Genomic DNA, 18,711 nt, shown 5'->3' on the forward strand with positions numbered 1-18,711 from the left:
TACACACACACACACACCTGCCTGCCTGCTCTCCAATTTTAATAGTAAACTAAGATCAGATAGGATGACAACAAACAATTAATGAGCAGACGATTTCTCCAGCTGACAAGAGTTTAGCTGATTTCAGTAGTCTGCTTAAGGTCAGTCCAGTCCGGTTAGGTCCAGTAGAGGTTCCAATAGAGTGTATTAGAGTCAAATGGACTCCAGTCCCACTGAGGTACAATAGAGTCCAGCAGAGTCCAGTTGTGTCCTATAGAATCAATTAGAGTTGGGTGCGGTTGTAGTAGAGCTCAACAGAATCCAGTCCAAGTCAGCAGAGTCCAGTGGAGTTTGAATCTTCAGGTTTGTTTGAGTTTGAGTACATTTTAAATAACAAAGTCGACAAACTGCAAAAAAAATCTTAAAAAATAGCAAAAATTTTGATAATGATGAAGGCAACTGAAAGATTTTACCCACAATTCCATTTAAAGTTTACAAACATTACTTCTCAGTCGGACCCATCGACTTCTCCTCTTCCTCTGTTCTTTCCTCCTCTTCCTCTGTCCTCTCCTCTTCCTCTGTCCTCTCCTCTTCCTCTGTTCTCTCCTCCTCTGTTCCCTCCTCCTCCTCTTTGCTCTCATCCTCTGTGGGAGAGGATAAGATGTTCTCTCCATCATAGATGATGTCCTCAGGGTTTGGAGCAGGAGGACAGAAATCCTCCTCAGGAAGAATCTTCTGGAAGATCGACTCCGCCTAGGGAGGAAATGATTGATTATGTAATAGTTACTTCAAATTGGTTTATTTGCTGATCATTGATTTTGCTCTCACCTGTTTGATTGTCCCTTCGTGTCCGAGGCTTCCATCAGGACCAGAGACCACGTAGACGTTAGACGGGAGGTCGTGACCTTCAACCTCCTGCTCTGAGCCGTCGGCCATGTTGAAGTAAAGACACCAGAGGACAGACGGGCGCTCGTCTGAGGGGACAAATAATGAGAGAGAGACTTTTATAAAGTAAGGGTCACAGTGACGGATCAAACACACACACACCAACACACACACGTGTTGATGTTCTTTATGTGTCTCTTCAAAATAAAAGTCTTTGGAAGATGCTGCATGCATGTTTTGAAGTTCAGACTGTAAGATCAACACACAGAGCTGAACAATGATGGATGAAGCAACACGATGGAAACGCTCCTCTCCTCCTCTCTCATCATCTCTACGCTTCCCTCCATCCATCCTGCACGTCAGCACGCTTGTTCTTAATATAATTACATGCACAGAAGAATGATCCGTGCATTAAAAAGAGAGAGAAAAGAGGACAAGGTCATACAGGAGAGAAAGTTACAGCACCTGCACCGCCGTCATGTGACTCTGATGTACGGAACATCCTGGTTACCACGGGTGACAGGTCCTGGTAGGCGGAGCCTAATGACTGACAGGTGAGGTGGACCAGATCTGAAGAGAAACGAATTAAATGAAACATCATGAAATCATTACAAACATAAAAGACTTCAAGAGAATGAGACATTAAAATGGTTACAAACGATACAAGTGACAAAAGTACACTGAACATCCTAACATGTTCAACCAATCAGGTGGCAGAATGAAACCAAACACTCAGAGAAAGATGGACTCCAAAAGCAGTTCAGCCCTACTTGAAACCCCTTGAAGCCCCTCAGTGACCTTTAATGACCCCCAGTGACCTGAATTGCACCTGTTTGAATGTAAATGTGGCGTTATTGCTTAAAGGTTTCATCTGTTCCACCTCAAAGACATTTACAACATTTTCAGAGACGTGGTGCTTGAGGACCTGTGTCTCTTACATGTCCCAGGCATGCAGGTCATGGTGGACGGACAGAGCTCCACCAGTCTGACTGCAGGACAACCTGCTTCCAGAGGGGGAACCGTTACCAAGGAGACCTGTGGACGCACGCAGACAGACAGAGACAGAGATGGTTGAAGTTAGACTAAAGTTAAACCATCTCTGTAATGAAAATCCTGCATGTGTGTGTGTGTGTGTCTGGTCTGCGATCATTTAGTACACGTGTGTATACTGTATGGATGTGTATGTTATAATAATGTCAATCATCTTTCGATTTCTCAGACATACAAGCCACGCCCATCTAAACTCTCTCTCCTGTCTGGATCAGACCGGGAGTTTCCTCACTGCTTGAATCTGATTGGCTGCCAAAGCTAAGTGGGTGTGACCGGTTCATCACTGTACGTAAATGTAATGTGACCTCCAGTTACCACGGAAAACAATCAAACTCATCATGAGACAAATAACTGATCCCTGAACGATGCAACAAGCAATCAGTGAGCACTACACAGCAGCATGAGTGAGACTATGTTCCTCTGACCTGAGAGACCTGCAGCTGAAAGGTCAGAGGTCACAGAGATGATGTCATTTACCTGCTGCTCTGATTCACTGCACAGAACAGAAGAATCGGTGATCAGCACGGCTCGAGACACACACCTGCAGAGAGACAGACAGGAAAGGACAGAGACAGACCGACAGGGAGGCACAGAGAGTGACAGATAGGCAGACAAAGAGAGAGACAGACAGGCAGGCACAGGGACAGACAAATTAAAATAAACAATAATAAATGCAAGAACAAACTGAATAATGTGAATTATTAACTTGATATATGTATCACTTGTTTCTAATGTGGCTGTTGATTGACAGCTCCAGTCCTGAGCTGCGATTGGCTGCTACTCACCTGCCGGGTGGGGCCGCCAGCTCACGCTCCGCCTCCACATAGCCGTCTTCCACTACAAAATGGCTGCAGCTGATTCGCTGTCCACGGCTGTCAATCACGGCCTTGCACCTAACCCTAACCCCAAAAGGGCGGAGTTAGGAGTGAAACATGACACCACCTACAACTCATGTCTCATATATGTAGACTTGATCTTGATCTAGATAAATGGGACATATAGAGAGAGATACTTCGCCCCGAGTTCACCACAGGGGTCAAAACACCACAAACTGCTGTTATTGATTAGTGACCATTAACTTAGTCGGACAATCGATTCATATGGGAAAATCTAACACACACACACACACACACACACACACACACACACACACACACACACACACACACACACACACACACACACACACACACACACACACACACACACACACACACACACACACACACACACACACACACACACACACACACACGTCCAAGGCCTTCGAAGTCATTTCATCAGGCAAGTGACGGGCTGGCAAATAATGATTGAGACAGGTAGAGATAGACAGGCAGGGAGACAGAGTGAGAGACAGGGAGAGGGACAGAGAGAGAGGGAGACAGAGAGAGAGAGAGAGAGAGAGAGAGAGAGAGAGAGACAGGGAGAGAGAGACACAGGGAGAGTGACAGAGGAGGTTTAATGATGATGTTAATTTCCCCTCCGTAAATTGAATATTACACACTGATCATAAATCATCTCCCCATGACTGTTCATAACATATGGGAAGGTCTCTCTCTCACACACACACACACACACACACACACACACACCCACAGCAGTGTGAGCGTTGGTAGTCATACCTGTTGGCGTCCTTGTCGGTAATCAGACATTGAACCGAGTGTCTCAGACAATAAATCCCTCCGAACACAGCACACATCCTGAAAACACACACACACACACACACAAACATAGACATTGATCTAAACATTCATTCATCAGTATTATTGATGAATTATGATGAATGAATGAATGAATGAATGAGTGCCTCCAGGTAACGATGATGTGAACACTGAGAATCAACAGTTGAGTCTCCTTTGTTTTCTTGCTTAGTGCTCACTTCATAAATCAAAGAAGCTGCCACACACGCGCGCGCGCAGACAGACAGACAGACAGACAGACTGGTTCTTACCTACAGAAACACTGGGGTATTTCTCCAAGTCCATAGAGAGGAAACAGGAAGGGCGTGTTACCATAGCGACCCAGGCAACGCAGGAAGTGACGCGTGGAAGAGAGGCCGACCTCTGTGGGTGTGTCTTCTGTTGCCATGGCGATGGAATGAAGCAGGAAGTGCTGCAGGTTGTCGCCTAGCTGCTGGTGACGCAGCAAGTCTATATATGGGCGACCGCTGAAGGCTAAGAAGACGACATAGGGGACGACAGAGGGACGACAGAGGGGCGACAGAGGGGCGACAGAGGGGCGACAGAGGGACGACAGAGGGACGACAGAGGGGCGACAGAGGGGCGACAGAGGGGCGACAGAGGGGCGACAGAGGGGTCGGCAGAGGCTCAGAACACTCCAAACTCATCAGCATGAAGGCTTCAGGTGGGACTCCTCCTACCCTGATACTCGTCCGTCTGCTCCAGACAGGAAGTCAGGAAACGCATCAACTTCCTTTTTTCCACCACAGAAAGCTGTCTGCTGGCAAACACATCCGCTCTACTGCAGGGGACCTGAGAGACAGACAGGCAGGCGGACAGACAGGCAGACATTTCTGAATTTATCAATCAGGATTGGCGACCCGACTGAAGGGATCACACCTAGGACCTCTGCCTCTTGTGTGTGTGTGGGTGTGTGTACCTGTTCCACGTTTCCATGGCGATAGGTGAGTATTCTGGTGACGTTCTTGAACTCAGCATAGCGACTGACATTGGATTTAATGAGCAGATCGACCAATGAGCCGCGAGAATACATCAGCTGAAGAAGAGGAGATCAAACCAAACAAAGTGAATGGCGGCATCATAAAGCCACAGAAGAAGAAAGATGTTCCATGTTCACACAGACGTTTGGCTTTAAAGGAGACAGATGTGTGTGTGGTGATGAACACGCATGTTAACTCTGATGATCACTTGGTACCTTAGAGACCAGGTCGATGTTGAACCTGCGTCCCTCCTTCACCAGCTGAGCGTAGCTCATCCTCTTCCTGAGAGGCTCTGATTGGCTGGTAGCGGCAGGACACGGCTGAGTGGCCTCTGGCTCCTCCCCCTCTGTCTGGACAGCATGCTGTGATTGGAGGAAACATCTTATAACCAATGACATTTTCAGAGAGCTCATACCTTCTCTCAGGCTGAGCATCGGCCCTGTTAGCAGCGTTGCCTAGCCGTGGATCTCAACCATGTGGCGTCACCTTGCCCGCAGATCTTTGGACGTCACTAAACTCGGGCTCTCAGCATTTCATAGTATTTGTGCCCTAATGTGAAATGATTGATGTGTGTTACTCTGCGCTCACCTCTTCCTCTTCCTCTGTGGGGTCTTCTTGCCTCGCAGGTGTCTCTCCATCTTTCAGCTCTGCTATAAACAGAAAACAACTTTTCCAGTGAATGAGTCAAATGTGAAGACGCTCTGAACCAAAGCAGCAGGAGCTCAGAGGTTTGATCAGGTGATCAGCAGCACAGAACAGAGTGGTGATGAAGAACATTTATCCTCTTCTAGCTATGAAGATCACAAGGAACCATCGGATCAATAAGTTATCGGTGGCAGCATGTGCAGGTGTCTGTCCAGGAATCCAGAAACAAAATCCTGATTTCTTTTTGCAGGAGAGCAAGGTGATGAATATTCATGAGGCTGCTTTGTGATTGGCTGATCCGTCTTAACGTTTACACAGCAGGAACGCCTTCAAGAACAACAACACTTCAGCCACACACATCAACGTACCCAAACATGTAGATTCTGACTCTAATGTTTCCGTGGCAAGTTCTTCACCACCTCCTCTCTCTTTCCCGTCTCCTGGGGTTTTTGGAGCATCAGTTAACTTTGCTTCCTCTTCTTCGTCTTCCTCACTAAGGACATAATGATGAGCGGATCAATCGATAAAAACAGAATTGGATTGGGAAGTAAATCTATTATAACGCACAGACGCACGCGCACGCGCACGCACACACACATTTGCTTACCTGGTGTAACAGAACACCTGCAGGTTACTGATGGGGGCGGAGTCTGACTTTGAAAGATAGATCAACCCTTCCCCTTCCTCCAGCAAGCCAGACCAATCAGGAACCTCCTCTACCAAAGACTCCTCCTCCTGTCAACACACACACACACGCTGACCTAAGCTACTACTACAGCAATCTGATTCAAAGACACACATGAACATGAAGCTACGAGTCAGCAGATTAGATTTGTCACATATAGACAGGAAACACTTTATTGTGACAGTCTACTGGATGATCAACACTACTCTTTAAAGTCCACAGTATAGTTGAGAGTGAGCAGTGATCTGATTGGATGGTAGAGGAGCCCTGACCTGTTGCTGTATCCAGGTGAGGAGGCCGTTGAAGGTGAAGCTCGCCCAGGTCGCCGCGTAGAAACTCCTCCTGAGAAAACACAACCAGGAAGCTCTCACGCCTTTCACAATAAAAGCCTGACAAGCCGGTAGTCCTTCCTGCCATGTTCAGCTCAGACTGATGCAGATCAAACTTGTAACAATGGCAACTCTGTGTTTGAGCCAATCAGAGCGTCATATCATCACCACAGCTCTATGGACAGAAACCAGCAGAGCGCCCCCTGGAGTCAGGACACAACATTTACTGAATGATGAGAATATAAACATCAAAATTTTTAGGTTTCTAATTCATTGACTACATCTAAAAGTTGCTGACGTTGATGTTTATATCTCTTTAAAGGTGTGCAGGTTGTTTCTGCTCCATAGGGGAACAGGATGTGATGTGGTTCAGGTCCAGGACTGACCGGTCCAGGTGCAGGACCCTCTGTCCCACCCGGGCGCAGGCAGCAGCCAACACCGACTCACACAGGCCTGAAAGGATCAACAACCTACAATCAGTCCATCTGCTGTCAACACACACAACAGAGAAGCACGGATGACTTCAGGAACGTTAACAAAGTGGGAGGTGAAATAAGGTCAAAGGTCACAGCAGCTAACATGCTAACATGTACGCACATCTGTCTGATCAGCTAGCTAGCATAGCTACTACTGTCACGTGACAGTTATTAAACATGTTATCTTTATTATATTATTGATTATGTTTGTGCGTCACAGTCACACATTTCGTCAGCATTTAGCTAACGGAGCGAACAAGCTAGCTTAGTTAGCAGCAGCGTCCTAACGCCTACGTGTCTGTCTGTCTGTCTGTCTGTAGCATCAATAGCCAGCCAAGACAGCGGCGCTGCTCTGTCACAGACCAGGGCTGTCATTAATCCGACTCCGGTTTCGTACCTGTGCCCAGAATCACCACGTCAAACTCACTCGGCAGATCCTCCGCAGCCATGTTTGCTAGCGACGCTCAGCGAGTCACGTGACGACAGAGCTCATGAATATAATCAAGCAAACTATCAACATATCGATCCGTGATCGACTACTGATGGAGCAGATTAGCTCAGACTGTATTCCCTCCTCTTCTGCTGCTGTTTGTCTGCCTGAGGCTCCGGAACTCATCAACGAGTGGAGACGTTTAAGACAAATTCTGTGTGTGTGTGTGTGTGCGAGTTTTATTGGTGGAAGCATTTTGGATCAACCAATCTGTAAAAATTACATTGTTACACAGACAAAGCGTCTCTGACCCCCTCAGTCTGTCCATAGGGTTAGGACACACACACACGCACGCGCGCGCACACACACACACACACACACACACACACACACACACACACACACACACACACACACACACACACACAGAATGATGATGGTTCAGGTGGTTCATCTGCCTCTGTAAAGGTTGATTTGATGCTTTTAATTTGAAACTCATCTGACGTATGAGGCCCCAACAAACCTCCTGTCACCGTTTTCTCCTCAAGACTGAAATTAAAATAAACAGAATTTATTATTGTTATTGTCCATTAGCACAACAGTTTATGAATCCAATTATTATTCTGAAAAGGGTAAATAAGTAAACACGACTTTATAAATGAAAACATGAGAGAGAGAGGGAGAGGGAGAGGGAGAGGGAGGGAGACAGGGAGAGAGGGAGAGACAGAGATGGAGGGAGAGAGAGGGGGGGAGACAGAGAGGGAGCGAGAAAGACAGAAAGGAAGAGAGAGAGACAGAGAGAGAGGGAGAGACAGAGAGAGAGAGAGAGAGCGAGAAAGACAGAGGGAGAGAGACAGAGAGAGGGACAGAGACAGAAAGAGAGACAGACAGAGAGAGGGAGATAGAGACACAAAGAGAGAGGGAGAGAGAGAGACAGAGAGAGAAAGACACACAGAGTGAGGGAGATGGAGAGAGACAGAGAGAGGGAGAGGGAGGAGGAGGAGAGAGGGAGAGAGATACAGAGAGAGAGAGAGAGAGAGGGAGAGGGAGAGGGAGGAGGAGAGAGAAGGAGAAAGGGAGAGAGGGAAAAAGAGAGACAGAGAGAGAGGGAGGGGGCGGGGTCTCTTCAGTCAGGTCAGAGGAGGGAGACGGATTGTTGGAAAAGAGAAAGAAAGTAAAGTCACTTTTCTTTAACATGGCGGGATCCTTTAGCAGCACCCTGACCTCCACCTCCAAGCCGCACACCGACCCTCTCTTCCACTCTGATCCGCCTCCCAGAGCTCACAACCTGGACAACTCTCCGCGGCTCCCCGCCGGAGTTTTCTTGAGCGGCAGAGAGCGCGGCAAGGGGAGCGGCGGCGTCAATGCGAACGAGGCGACCGAGACAAGCGGCGGCGGCGGCAGCGATCCTCCGCACAGCGAGTGTAAAGTGGTGGAGCTCCGCGGCGTGAAGGTGGCGTCTTTCACCGTGAGCGGCGTGGAGCTCATCTGCCTGCCGCAGGTGTTCTCGCTCCTCCTGAAGCAGCTGGTGGGAGGTCTGCACACCGTCTACACCAAGCTGAAGAGGCTCCGCATCAGCCCGGTGGTCTGCAGCGTGGAGCAGGTGCGCGTCCTGCGGGGGCTCGGAGCCATTCAGCCCGGAGTCCACCGCTGCAAGCTCATCACCAGAGCCGACTTTGACACTCTGTACCGGGACTGTACCAACGCCAGGTGGGCGCTCTCACTCTCTGCAGAGGGAGTGAGAGAGAACACACACGTGAATAGAGCTGCTTCTTTAGTCTCCTAGAGCCTCTTTTCAAAAGTAAAGCTTTGATAGAACTTGATTCATTTATTTGACTGTCTCACTTTAGTATTGTAGCTGACCTTTCACAGAGGTCACAGAGGTCGGAGTGAGATCGAAACAACTTTGTTTCCGAAAGTGATCCAACATTTACAGAAATGGAAACATTTTGATACAAATTAATGTTTGACTTCCCAATGATTGTTGAAACTATCATTGAAACATGTGACTTTGATGCTAAACATGTTTGAATGTTTACATCTTCTCCAGAACATGTTTGACTGATCAAAGCTTGGCTGTGTGTGAGACAGCAGCATCATTTCAGATATTCTGTCATCAGTTTAGTTTGTCTACACTTAAAGTTCATTTACATGATCAATAAATCTGAGTATTTTCTTGATTAATTACTATTGTACAGAAATGAACTGATCAGTTGTTCCTGCTGTATATGAAACATTGATCAGTCGATCAACTGTGACTCTGGTGCTTCAGATCTCTGATCACGATATTTAACAATGAAAAAAACTCAGTGTGATGAGGTCATGGCTCCTTTTCATAAGAAGCTGCAGTGCTGATGAGGAGAGAGCTGCTGTTACATACACACAAACACACACGCACGCACGCACGCACGCACGCACGCACGCACGCACGCACGCACGCACGCACGCACGCACGCACGCATAATAAAGACATTCACTCATGTTCATCTCCTCCATGACACACGTGACATCTTCAGGAAAACAAACAGACTGAGAGAGAGAGACAGACAGACAGACAGAGAGAGAGAGAGAGAGAGAGAGAGAGGGAGGGAGACAGAGTAACTGGATACTTTCTTTTAACGCTCTCAGTGTTTTTGTACTCACACATAAATTGTGGAAACTTTTTCTTTTCTCATCATCATCATCATCATCATCATCATGTGTGTACAGGTCTGATGGCCGTTGCTGAGGTGATAAAGTTGCAGGAGATGGTGATGAGTCTCCATGGCAACCCTGACAAGCAGCTGGAACACAATGGCACTGAGTCGGAAAACGACAATGTCAACTCCAATGTAGGTTCGTTAAGCAAGGGACGGAGCCTGACACTGTGGGCAGAGACAAGGGTAGGGAAGGAGGAAGGAAGGAAAAACATTCTATAACCATGACGACCAGGCTTTAAGGAAATTTTGGCAGCTGACTTAATTTGTAAAGGCTTTGGGTAACAGTGAGGCCGTTACTGCGCTGCCCCCCGCAGGTCAAATGTTATTATATGGTTTCCCTCTGCTCTCCTCCTGGGAGAAGGAGCATTTTCTCCTCTCACCTCCTCCGTCCTCATTGATGGGATCAGCGCCCCATCCTGGTTCAGTATCTCTCCTGCAGCATAACAGTTACTGACCAATAGTAAGGCAGCGTTGCGTTCTATTAGACAGCTATTAAGCAACTAAATATCTACATGAAGAAAATGTTTTCTCTCTCTGACTCCACCCCCTCGGGCCTGCCAGGCCTTCCTTTTATGGTCGTGCCCCACCCCCTTCTCCCGGTCCGCCTGCCCCCTGCCAGCATTGCCATGGCAGTGAACCAGATGAGTCAGTTGAGCGATTTGGTAAACATGGCCGCTGTGTCACAAGTTCAGCAGCTGGAGGGAAACAAGGTGGCCGCTAGCTAATGGTGCTGATGCTAATGCTAACGCTAATGCTAGTTCAGACTGCACTGAAGGGACTCTGCCTCTTCCTTATTAGGGATTCCTTCCAAAAAGCCCCTCCCCTAACAAGGACCAGCGTCACCTTGAGCGAAACAACAGCCAATCATCTTCCAGGGAATCTTCATCATCCTCATCATTACCTCCTTCAACATACACACCAGAGCTCGGTGAGACGTCTTATAGGTGGCTAGCTTGGTTCGTGCTTATTGGTCTAACAACCTGAATGTGTGTGTGTGTATTTTCATTGCTTGTTTGTCGTTGTTAGATGAAAGCCTGTTGCCCCACCCACAGCTGAAATCAGCCTATGAGAAAATGTCACTTACCTCTCAGCTGCTGCCAAAGCCCACCTTTGCTCCCTACCTATTGGCTGAGGGTCTTTCATCGACGGAGACGCTGCTAACCAACCTGCAGGTGAGACGGAAACCATAGCAACAAATATTCACTTTGTGTATGTGACACCTGAGTCTATCTCTGCACCCGTCTCTCTGTGTGTCTCAGGGCTTCCTAAGGGTGGCAGTGGAGAGCGCTCGCTCCCAGGAGAAGAAGAACCTGCTGGAGAGGACACAGTTAAGACTGGAGCTGGAGAGAGAGAGAAACACCAGGCAGACGCTGCAGAGTCAGCTGTCCTCTGAGCTACAGACCACAGGTTAGACAGACGGGCGGAGAGAGATACAGTTTTAGACCAGGAAGATCAGCTGACTGAGCCTAGAGGAACAAGATGGCGCGGTCATGTGTCATACGTGTTTCACGTCAGAGGTTCTTGTGTGTGTTACCATAGGTTACAATGGCAACAGATCAGAAGTGAGTCATCTTCATGTCAAAGCCGATGAAACTCTTCATCTCTTTGAAGTCCAGATGTCACAAACGTTGTTCTAGTTCGACTTTTATTGTGAAATACTGAAGTTGAATAAACGCTTCTCTCCTCTCTTCTCCTGGTTTGCTCTCATCTCCTTACTTCTGATCTTTGTTTCCTCATTTCCTGTCCTCTCCTCATTTCCTCTCTTCAGGATCCATCCAGAGGAGGCTGAGGAAGGAGATGAGGATGACGAGGAGGCTGCAGGAAGCGTTGGATTTGGAGTGGAGGAGGGAGGAAGAGGAGCCACACACTGCCCTGCTGAGCCATGAGACAATAAAATAAACGCATCTTCATCCAGGCCATCTTCTTCAAGATTATTTTATTGACTTTCTTTGTAATATGTCAGATATCTACAGTCTGTCTCTCTCTCCATCTCCAGACAACAGGACGTCGGACAAGCCGCCCATTGTCCTGTGAGACACAAGTCTGAGTCAAAAGTCACCGCAGTTCCAGAAATAAAATAAAATTATCACAACAAAGAAAATTGCTGGCTTCTACTTCCTGTTAGGGGCGGAGTCAAAGCTAAGTAATTTGCTGCAGTAATGTTTGAACTTTCTCGTGTTTGAGCTCATGGTTTGTATCTGAACCTGAAGAAGATTATTATTATCCATTATTAGAACCTGAAGAATCTGAACATTCAGTGAAGAATTCAGTGACGATGGACTAGAGTTCATACCTCCAGCAAGGCAGTGATCACATTGAACAGGTTTTTGATTAGGGTTAGTTATTGACTAAATCTGTTATAGCGCCACCATCAGGTGGATCGTGTTTACTTTCTGCTGTGCAGTCACACGTGTGGACGTCAATAAACAATGTCTTAAAATTAATCAGTTCCTGTGTGGGCGGAGCTCTGCAACTTCACACACACACACACACACACAGTTAAAGACGGCTCTGCACGCGCACACACACACACACACAGAAACTGAAAGAAGCTTGAAATGCAATAAAGTCTAAACTGATCAATCATTTATTGATGTTTTTCACAATATGATCAATAATAAAAAGAATCACAACATTCTGGTAGGTTTGTAATTTTCTAACAAACTGAAGTTAAACACGATCACGATAATATCAACATGTTTATAAAGAAAAACATGCATGCGTATGTGTGCGTATGTGTGTGTGTGTGTGTGCGTGTGCGTATGTGTGTGTTGGATATTTTCAGTATTTTGGCCTCTTGATGTCGACTCTGGAAAAAAAAGATCAAAACATTAAAGTTTCAAAACATTGTTACCATGGAGACCAGCACTTCCTGTTATGGTAGATACTAACCCGTCCGCCTCCATCTTTTTCCTCTTCTCGATGATCTGAGAGAGAGAGAGAGAGAGAATCAGTCAATACTTGCTGCAAAGTTGCTGCAAAGGTGAAAGTTTTGTAACATCTTAGTCTCTTCACCGCGCTGATCTTCTTCCACTGGCGGTCGAGCTCTGCCTTCTCATTGGTCTCTTTGAAGCGTCTCGTCTTCCTGCCCTCAGACATCTTGATGCCGTATTGGAAGGCAGCCCTGAATGGACAAACCACACACACCGCCAATACACTGAGTACGATGAACGCACGAGGAAGGACTGAAGGACTAAAGGACTGAAGGACTGAAGGACTACAGGACTACAGGACTGAAGGACTGAAGGACTGGAGGACTGGAGGACTGAAGGACTGAAGGACTGAAGGACTAAAGGACTGAAGGACTGAAGGACTGAAGGACTGAAGGACTGGAGGACTGAAGGACTGAAGGACTGGAGGACTGAAGGACTGAATGACTGAAGGACCAAAGGACTGAAGGACTGAAGAACTGGAGGAATAAAGGACCGAAGGACTAAAGGACCGAAGGACTAAAGGACAGAAGGACTAAAGGGCAGAAGGACTAAAGAACAGAAGGACAGAAGGACTGAAGGACAAAAAGACTAAAGGACTGAAAGACTGAAGAACTGGAGGACTGAAGGCTTCATACTTAGGCAGAGCTTCTTTGTTGTTCATGTAGTCTGAATATTCCTCCTGAGTGTCAAAGTCCCAGCGGCCCAGTGGTCCCTTCTTATTCCCCTGAGAGACAGACGGGCACACAGACACAAAATGGATGTTTGTCATTCTGATTTCAATAAGTCTGTTGATAATTGATGACTTCTCTGATGAGTATTGATCACTACTGCTCTGACAAGATGAACAGCGCCCTCTGCTGACCTGCACTGATGCATGCTGGGACTTTTTCTTACCTGGTCCATCTTACTATAGTCCACTTCCTCATCACTGTCCACGGCCAGGTCATCCATCCTGCACACACACACACACACACACACACACACACCTAGGACTTGTGTCTAACATATCAGTGTGTGTGTATGTCACGTTGCAGGGTAACAGACTGTGTGTGTGTGTGTGTGTGTGTGTGTGTGTGTGTGTCTGTCTCACGTTGCAGGGTAACACTCTGCGTAGGAGTTTGATCCACCAAAAAAATCTCCCAGCTGCTCCTTGCTGCTCTCTCTCCTCTGAGAAACTGTGGGAGGATGTTAAAGAGATAAACTACTACTGACAGGACCGATACATTACACACATTACATTACCATCATTTTGGCAGACGCTTTTACCCAAAGCGACTTACACTACATTACCACCCTTCGCAGAGGGGGGAGCAATTAAGGGTTCAGTGCCTTGCTCAGGGGCTCGAACCGGCGATACACACACACACACAGGACTACACACAGTACACAGGCCTACACACACACTCTCCATCAGGCCGTAGTAAACTGAAGGATATGAGTCTTGGCTCCATTGGCTGCCAGCAGCTCCTGCAAACTTCTCATTAATCATCTTAATCTGCTCTCTGACTGAACCAGGACCTGAGAGAGACAGACAGGCAGAGAGAGAGACAGAGATGTGATTTCTCTTCACCTTACTGAGGTTGAGTGATGCTGTGAGCTGGACGTACCTGTCTCCACCTCCAAGGCCTGCAGACAGACAGAGGGACAGACAGACAGTTAAATAGAGCTTCCAGCAGCAGTAGAGACCACCTGTCTCCCTTTATCTCCGTCAACTCACCTGGTGTTCGTCTCCTCGTGGTTTCTCAAAGTAGCTGTGTCTCCTCTTGCTCTCCTCTTCTCTCTCTCTCTCTCTCTCTCTCTCTCTCTCTCGCTCCCTGTCTCTCTCTCCTCTCTCTCGATGTCTGTCCTTGTCTTTGTTGGGTTTGGAGGTGGACGAGGGGATGTAGTCTGCGATGTCATCAAAGATGCTGAGGGTTCAACAACACTAAGTTCATACTGTGGCCACTGTGGGGCAGCACTGAATCATGGGTTTAGGGTGTGTGTTTGTACTGACCTCAGATCAGCCTCAGGGGCTCGCTTATCATCCAGCTTACCTGCACACACACACACACACACATAGACCTTTATTTCCTTTATCATGGGCTCGTAGGGGGGCTAGTGTGTGTGTGTGTGTGTGTGTGTGTGTGTGTGTGTGAGTGTGTGTGAGTGTGTGTGAGTATGTGTGTGTGTGTGTGTGTGTGTGTGTGTGTGTGTGTGAGTGTGTGAGTGTGTGTGTGAGTGTGTGTGTGTGTGAGTGTGAGTGTGAGTGACACATGTCATGGAGGAGTTTGACCTTTGTCCTTCTTCTTGACCTTCTTGTGTCGAGTTCCCTGTCTGAGGTAAGACAGGATCTGAGTCAACTTAGAGATCACAATGTCGTTGGTGGTCAGAGTGGTCTGAGCCTGAGGGGGGAGACAGAGAGAGACAGAGACAGAGAGACAGATGGTATAAGTTTGTGTTTGCTTATGTCCTTCCTCCCTCCCTCCCTCCCCTCCCCTCAGCAGTACCTCCATGCTGGGACAGTCAGCCTTGCTGCGTATCAGTGTGGTGGGGATGTCTGTGTCAGTGAACTCATCATCCAGGTCGACCACGTAAGCCATCCTGCCAGGAAGGAAGAGCTCGTTCCTCTCTGTCTGACCGGACCTGAACACCATCCGGTAGATGTTCCTGCCTGACAACAGACAACACACTCAGCATTAGCACACACACACCAACAACACAACACACATCAAACAAGTCTCACTAACAGACTCACCCAGACGAGTCTTAAACTCAATCTTCTCCTCCGGCTCCACGTCTTTCCTGACAAACACACACACACAGACAGACAGACAGGTCAGAGAGCAGACAGACAGGTCAGGGGTCAGAGGTCAGGGTGGTTGGGGCTCCTTACTTTGCCTCTTTCTGGACTTTCTCCATCATGTCTTCTTCTTCTTTCTCCTTACTGGTGATTTCAGCTCTCACCTGGAAAACACACAGACACACACACAAACTTATAGTACTGGCATGCACCCTGAGACTGGACCATAGGGATTATTGGGTGTGAACCTGATGTGGTGCCTGTCTCTCTCTCTGCCTGTCTCACCTTCTGCAGCAGGGCGAAGTCCAAACCTTTCACCAAGTGAGTGTGCTCCATGTCACCACCCAAGAACTTGGACTCCTGGATCAGCTGACGACGTTTCTCTGCTGCTGACTTGTCGCTGCAAACGCACACAGCACAAGACACAATTAGCAGCAGTTAGCACTGGTGCTAATACAGTTAACATTCAATTTCCTACTGTACTGCAATTGTTGCACAACAATTTCCCTCAAGATAAAAGAAGTTCTATCTGATCTTATTGAGCTAGTTGTATTAGCGTTAGCATCAGGAGCGATGGACTCACGCCTCGGCCGTAGGTCCCACCGCTCTGTAGTTAGCGGTGGTGCTGATCAGTTCGGTCTCCTCGTAGTCTTTGTTGACGCCGTCTCGTCGCTCCCTCGCTCTGTCTCTGTATTTCTCTGCGAGCTCCCTCTCTCGCTCCATCTCCTGCTGACGAAGCTTTGCATAGTAACTGCAAACACAAACGACCAACAACATCATGGCATCAGCTGGAGTGACAGATATCTGATCAGACCAAAGAACTGAGGCTCTGAAAAACCAACCAATGTGGTTATGCTCTCTTGAGGGGAATTTGGTGTTGAGTGGGTTAGACTTCATTCAAAAATCTGTAATATAAACAGACTTTTGTGTCTCCATGGTTACGTAGGACAGGAGATCTCTGTCTGATGTACTGGTCGGGTGTGACGGATGTGTGACAAGGCGTACTTGGTTAATGTTGAATTGAACAAAAGAAGAAGTTATAGCTTAATTAGACGCAGAGCAACAAATGAAGAAGAGTAAGAGGACAGAGAGACGAAGAGTGCAAAGGGAAATGTGCAGCAGAGGAGCTGCTAGAGAACAGCAGAGGAGATGGAGAGGACATATTGGGCCCACAACCTGTAGTTACTATGGTAACTCTAGTTCCTGTTATCATCAGCTGAGCTCAGGTTGAGCTGAGCTTTGTCTGAATGCTCTCAGTAGAACATGATGAGGCTCAGTTCTCTATCAGAGACCACACATGATGAAGAGCAGCTCCTCGTTTACTGCTCATCTTCATCACTGAGCTCACTTCATCACACAGACACTAAGCAGCAACATGTGGAGCTTCAATCATCCAATGAAGGACATTAATGATAACAATTATCAATCATTCAGCCAATAAAGTGACAGAGTGTGTGTCTCACCTCTTCTTCTTCCTCCTCCGTGCTGCGGGATCCTCATCCTCGTTGTAGTCTCTGGGCATTCTACGGCAAAAACAAACATCATCATCATCCTAACTGAGTTATGACACACCTGCACACTTTCTCTGGAGTGTTTCTTCTGTCACTCACTCATGGTGTCTGGATTTGGAGGGCGGGGCTGAAGAGGGCGTCGCCCTCGGGGTCATCAAGAGCTTCCTGAAGTCATCATTGGTGAGCTTGGACCTGAAACACACAGTCATTACTTAGTGAACTCTCTCTCTCACACACACTCAAATCTATCCCTCTCTCACTCATTCTCTGTGTCTCTCTCTCTCTCTCTCTCTCTCTCTCTCACTCACACTCATTCTCTGTGTCTCTCTCACTCACTCACTCACACTCTCTCTCTCTCACTCACACTCATTTTCTGTCTCTCTTTCACTCACACACACACTCTCTCACTCACACTCATTCTTTGTCTCTCACTCACTCTCTCTCTCTCTCTCTCTCACTCACATACACACACACACACTCTCTCTCTCTCACACTCATTCTCTTGTCTGTCTGTCTGTCTGTCTGTCTGTCTGTCTCTCTCTCTCTCTCTCTCTCTCACACACACACACACACACACACACACACACACACACTCTCACTCACACTCATTCTCTGTCTGTCTCTCTCTCTCACTCACTCACTCTCTCACTCTCTTTCACTCACACTCTCTCTCTCTCTCTGTACTCACTGAGCAGCAGCTCTGTGCTCGTCCAGCTCGTGGTTATCCGGTGCCAGGGGGTTTGAGTAACTCTCAGCTGGAAGAACAGCAGCAGGTTACTACACAGGCAGCAGGGGGCGCAGCACGACACCAACATGGGACAGGTAAACGTCCTGACCCAAACTTAAAACACAAAGCTTACTCTTCACTATACACTGAGGAGTATCGCCATGGCAACTTGTGTGAAAGTAAGAATGAGCTCTGCCCTGAAATATTGAATTGTCCTTAGAGAATGCTCCTCTATCTCGTCTAGGCAGTAGCTCAGTGGGTAGAGCTTCCGCTTGGGAACTGGAGGGTCGCCGGTTCGAGTCCCTGCCAAGGTGCCCCTGAGCAAGGCACTGAACCCTCAATTGCTCCCCCCTCTGCGTAGGGTGGTAATGTAATGTAAGTCGCTTTGGATAAAAGCGTCTGCCAAATGCTCGTAATGTAATGTAATCTCTCTTTCCATCTGTCTGTCTCTCTCTCTCGCTCTCCCTGTCTGTCTGTCTCTCACACACGCAAACAGCAGGGATGTTTACGGATCCATTTATTTTCTTTCTTTCCTTTATTAAATGCGTGGCGTATTTGTATCAATATTAATACGGAGACGACATTCATATTATTGTATTAGTCGTAAAAAATGAAGCCATGTGAACAAAGTTTGGATTAGAAAGCGTTCATGAGAACAAACAATGATGTTTTTAGGTCAACGTGCGCTAACGCCATTAATTTTAGCTTTAGCTACCCGTCACAAACGGTTAACGGCATTTGCAGCGGTTAAACTCACTTTCAGGCATTTTCGTCTCCGGTGTTCAGGACGTTTATATGTGGCGTCTGCTTCAATTTCAGCTGTTAGCTGTTAGCTTGCTCCTTCAGCGGAACTTCACGCTGATGTCGAATTACGTCATTTCCTGAAAAATGTTATGTATTTCC

At 47.4% G+C, this 18,711-nt stretch overlaps 3 protein-coding genes across 4 annotated transcripts; 1 reads left to right on the plus strand and 2 right to left on the minus strand.

The window, feature by feature from the left end:
* Positions 1-21: 21 nt before the first annotated feature.
* chm (CHM Rab escort protein) lies at positions 22-7,229 on the minus strand. 2 transcript variants are annotated; one of them, XM_076170494.1, is made up of 17 exons: positions 7,127-7,229; positions 6,640-6,706; positions 6,197-6,266; positions 5,847-5,974; positions 5,608-5,732; positions 5,183-5,241; positions 4,810-4,956; positions 4,534-4,650; positions 4,295-4,406; positions 3,866-4,088; positions 3,537-3,614; positions 2,700-2,813; positions 2,392-2,455; positions 1,803-1,899; positions 1,330-1,434; positions 808-953; positions 22-732 (listed from the first exon to the last, which is right to left on the minus strand). In XM_076170494.1, the coding sequence occupies exons 1-17, from the start codon at positions 7,176-7,178 to the stop codon at positions 481-483; spliced, it is 1,956 nt and encodes a 651-aa protein (XP_076026609.1). In that variant the 5' UTR covers positions 7,179-7,229; the 3' UTR covers positions 22-480. The 2 variants fall into 2 exon arrangements, with proteins under 2 accessions (XP_076026609.1, XP_076026608.1); XM_076170493.1 differs by having other exon boundaries at positions 5,183-5,244.
* Positions 7,230-8,188: 959 nt separating this feature from the next.
* Positions 8,189-12,341, plus strand: dacha (dachshund a). Its single transcript, XM_076170503.1, is given in 8 exon segments — positions 8,189-8,897; positions 9,898-9,990; positions 10,130-10,292; positions 10,369-10,585; positions 10,674-10,828; positions 10,885-11,030; positions 11,118-11,265; positions 11,627-12,341. Coding segments are annotated over 8 exon segments (1,596 nt in total). The 5' UTR covers positions 8,189-8,354; the 3' UTR covers positions 11,758-12,341.
* An 88-nt stretch (positions 12,342-12,429) lies between these two features.
* ik (IK cytokine) lies at positions 12,430-18,682 on the minus strand. Its single transcript, XM_076170498.1, has 20 exons — positions 18,566-18,682; positions 17,770-17,836; positions 17,181-17,273; positions 17,034-17,093; positions 16,154-16,321; positions 15,856-15,970; positions 15,664-15,734; positions 15,526-15,572; positions 15,278-15,441; positions 15,064-15,172; positions 14,785-14,824; positions 14,509-14,698; positions 14,399-14,417; positions 14,227-14,309; positions 13,882-13,967; positions 13,686-13,743; positions 13,427-13,515; positions 12,874-12,982; positions 12,751-12,785; positions 12,430-12,667 (listed from the first exon to the last, which is right to left on the minus strand). Exons 1-20 carry the CDS (start codon positions 18,573-18,575, stop codon positions 12,640-12,642), a joined length of 1,641 nt encoding a protein of 546 aa, XP_076026613.1. The 5' UTR covers positions 18,576-18,682; the 3' UTR covers positions 12,430-12,639.
* Between the last annotated feature and the right edge of the window lie 29 nt (positions 18,683-18,711).

The sequence above is a fragment of the Genypterus blacodes genome, unplaced genomic scaffold, assembly GCF_046128005.1.
Source record: "Genypterus blacodes isolate CSIRO-AG114 ecotype Tasmania unplaced genomic scaffold, CSIRO-AGI_Gbla_v1 ptg000221l_1, whole genome shotgun sequence".
In the NCBI taxonomy this organism is placed as follows: Eukaryota; Metazoa; Chordata; class Actinopteri; order Ophidiiformes; family Ophidiidae; genus Genypterus; species Genypterus blacodes.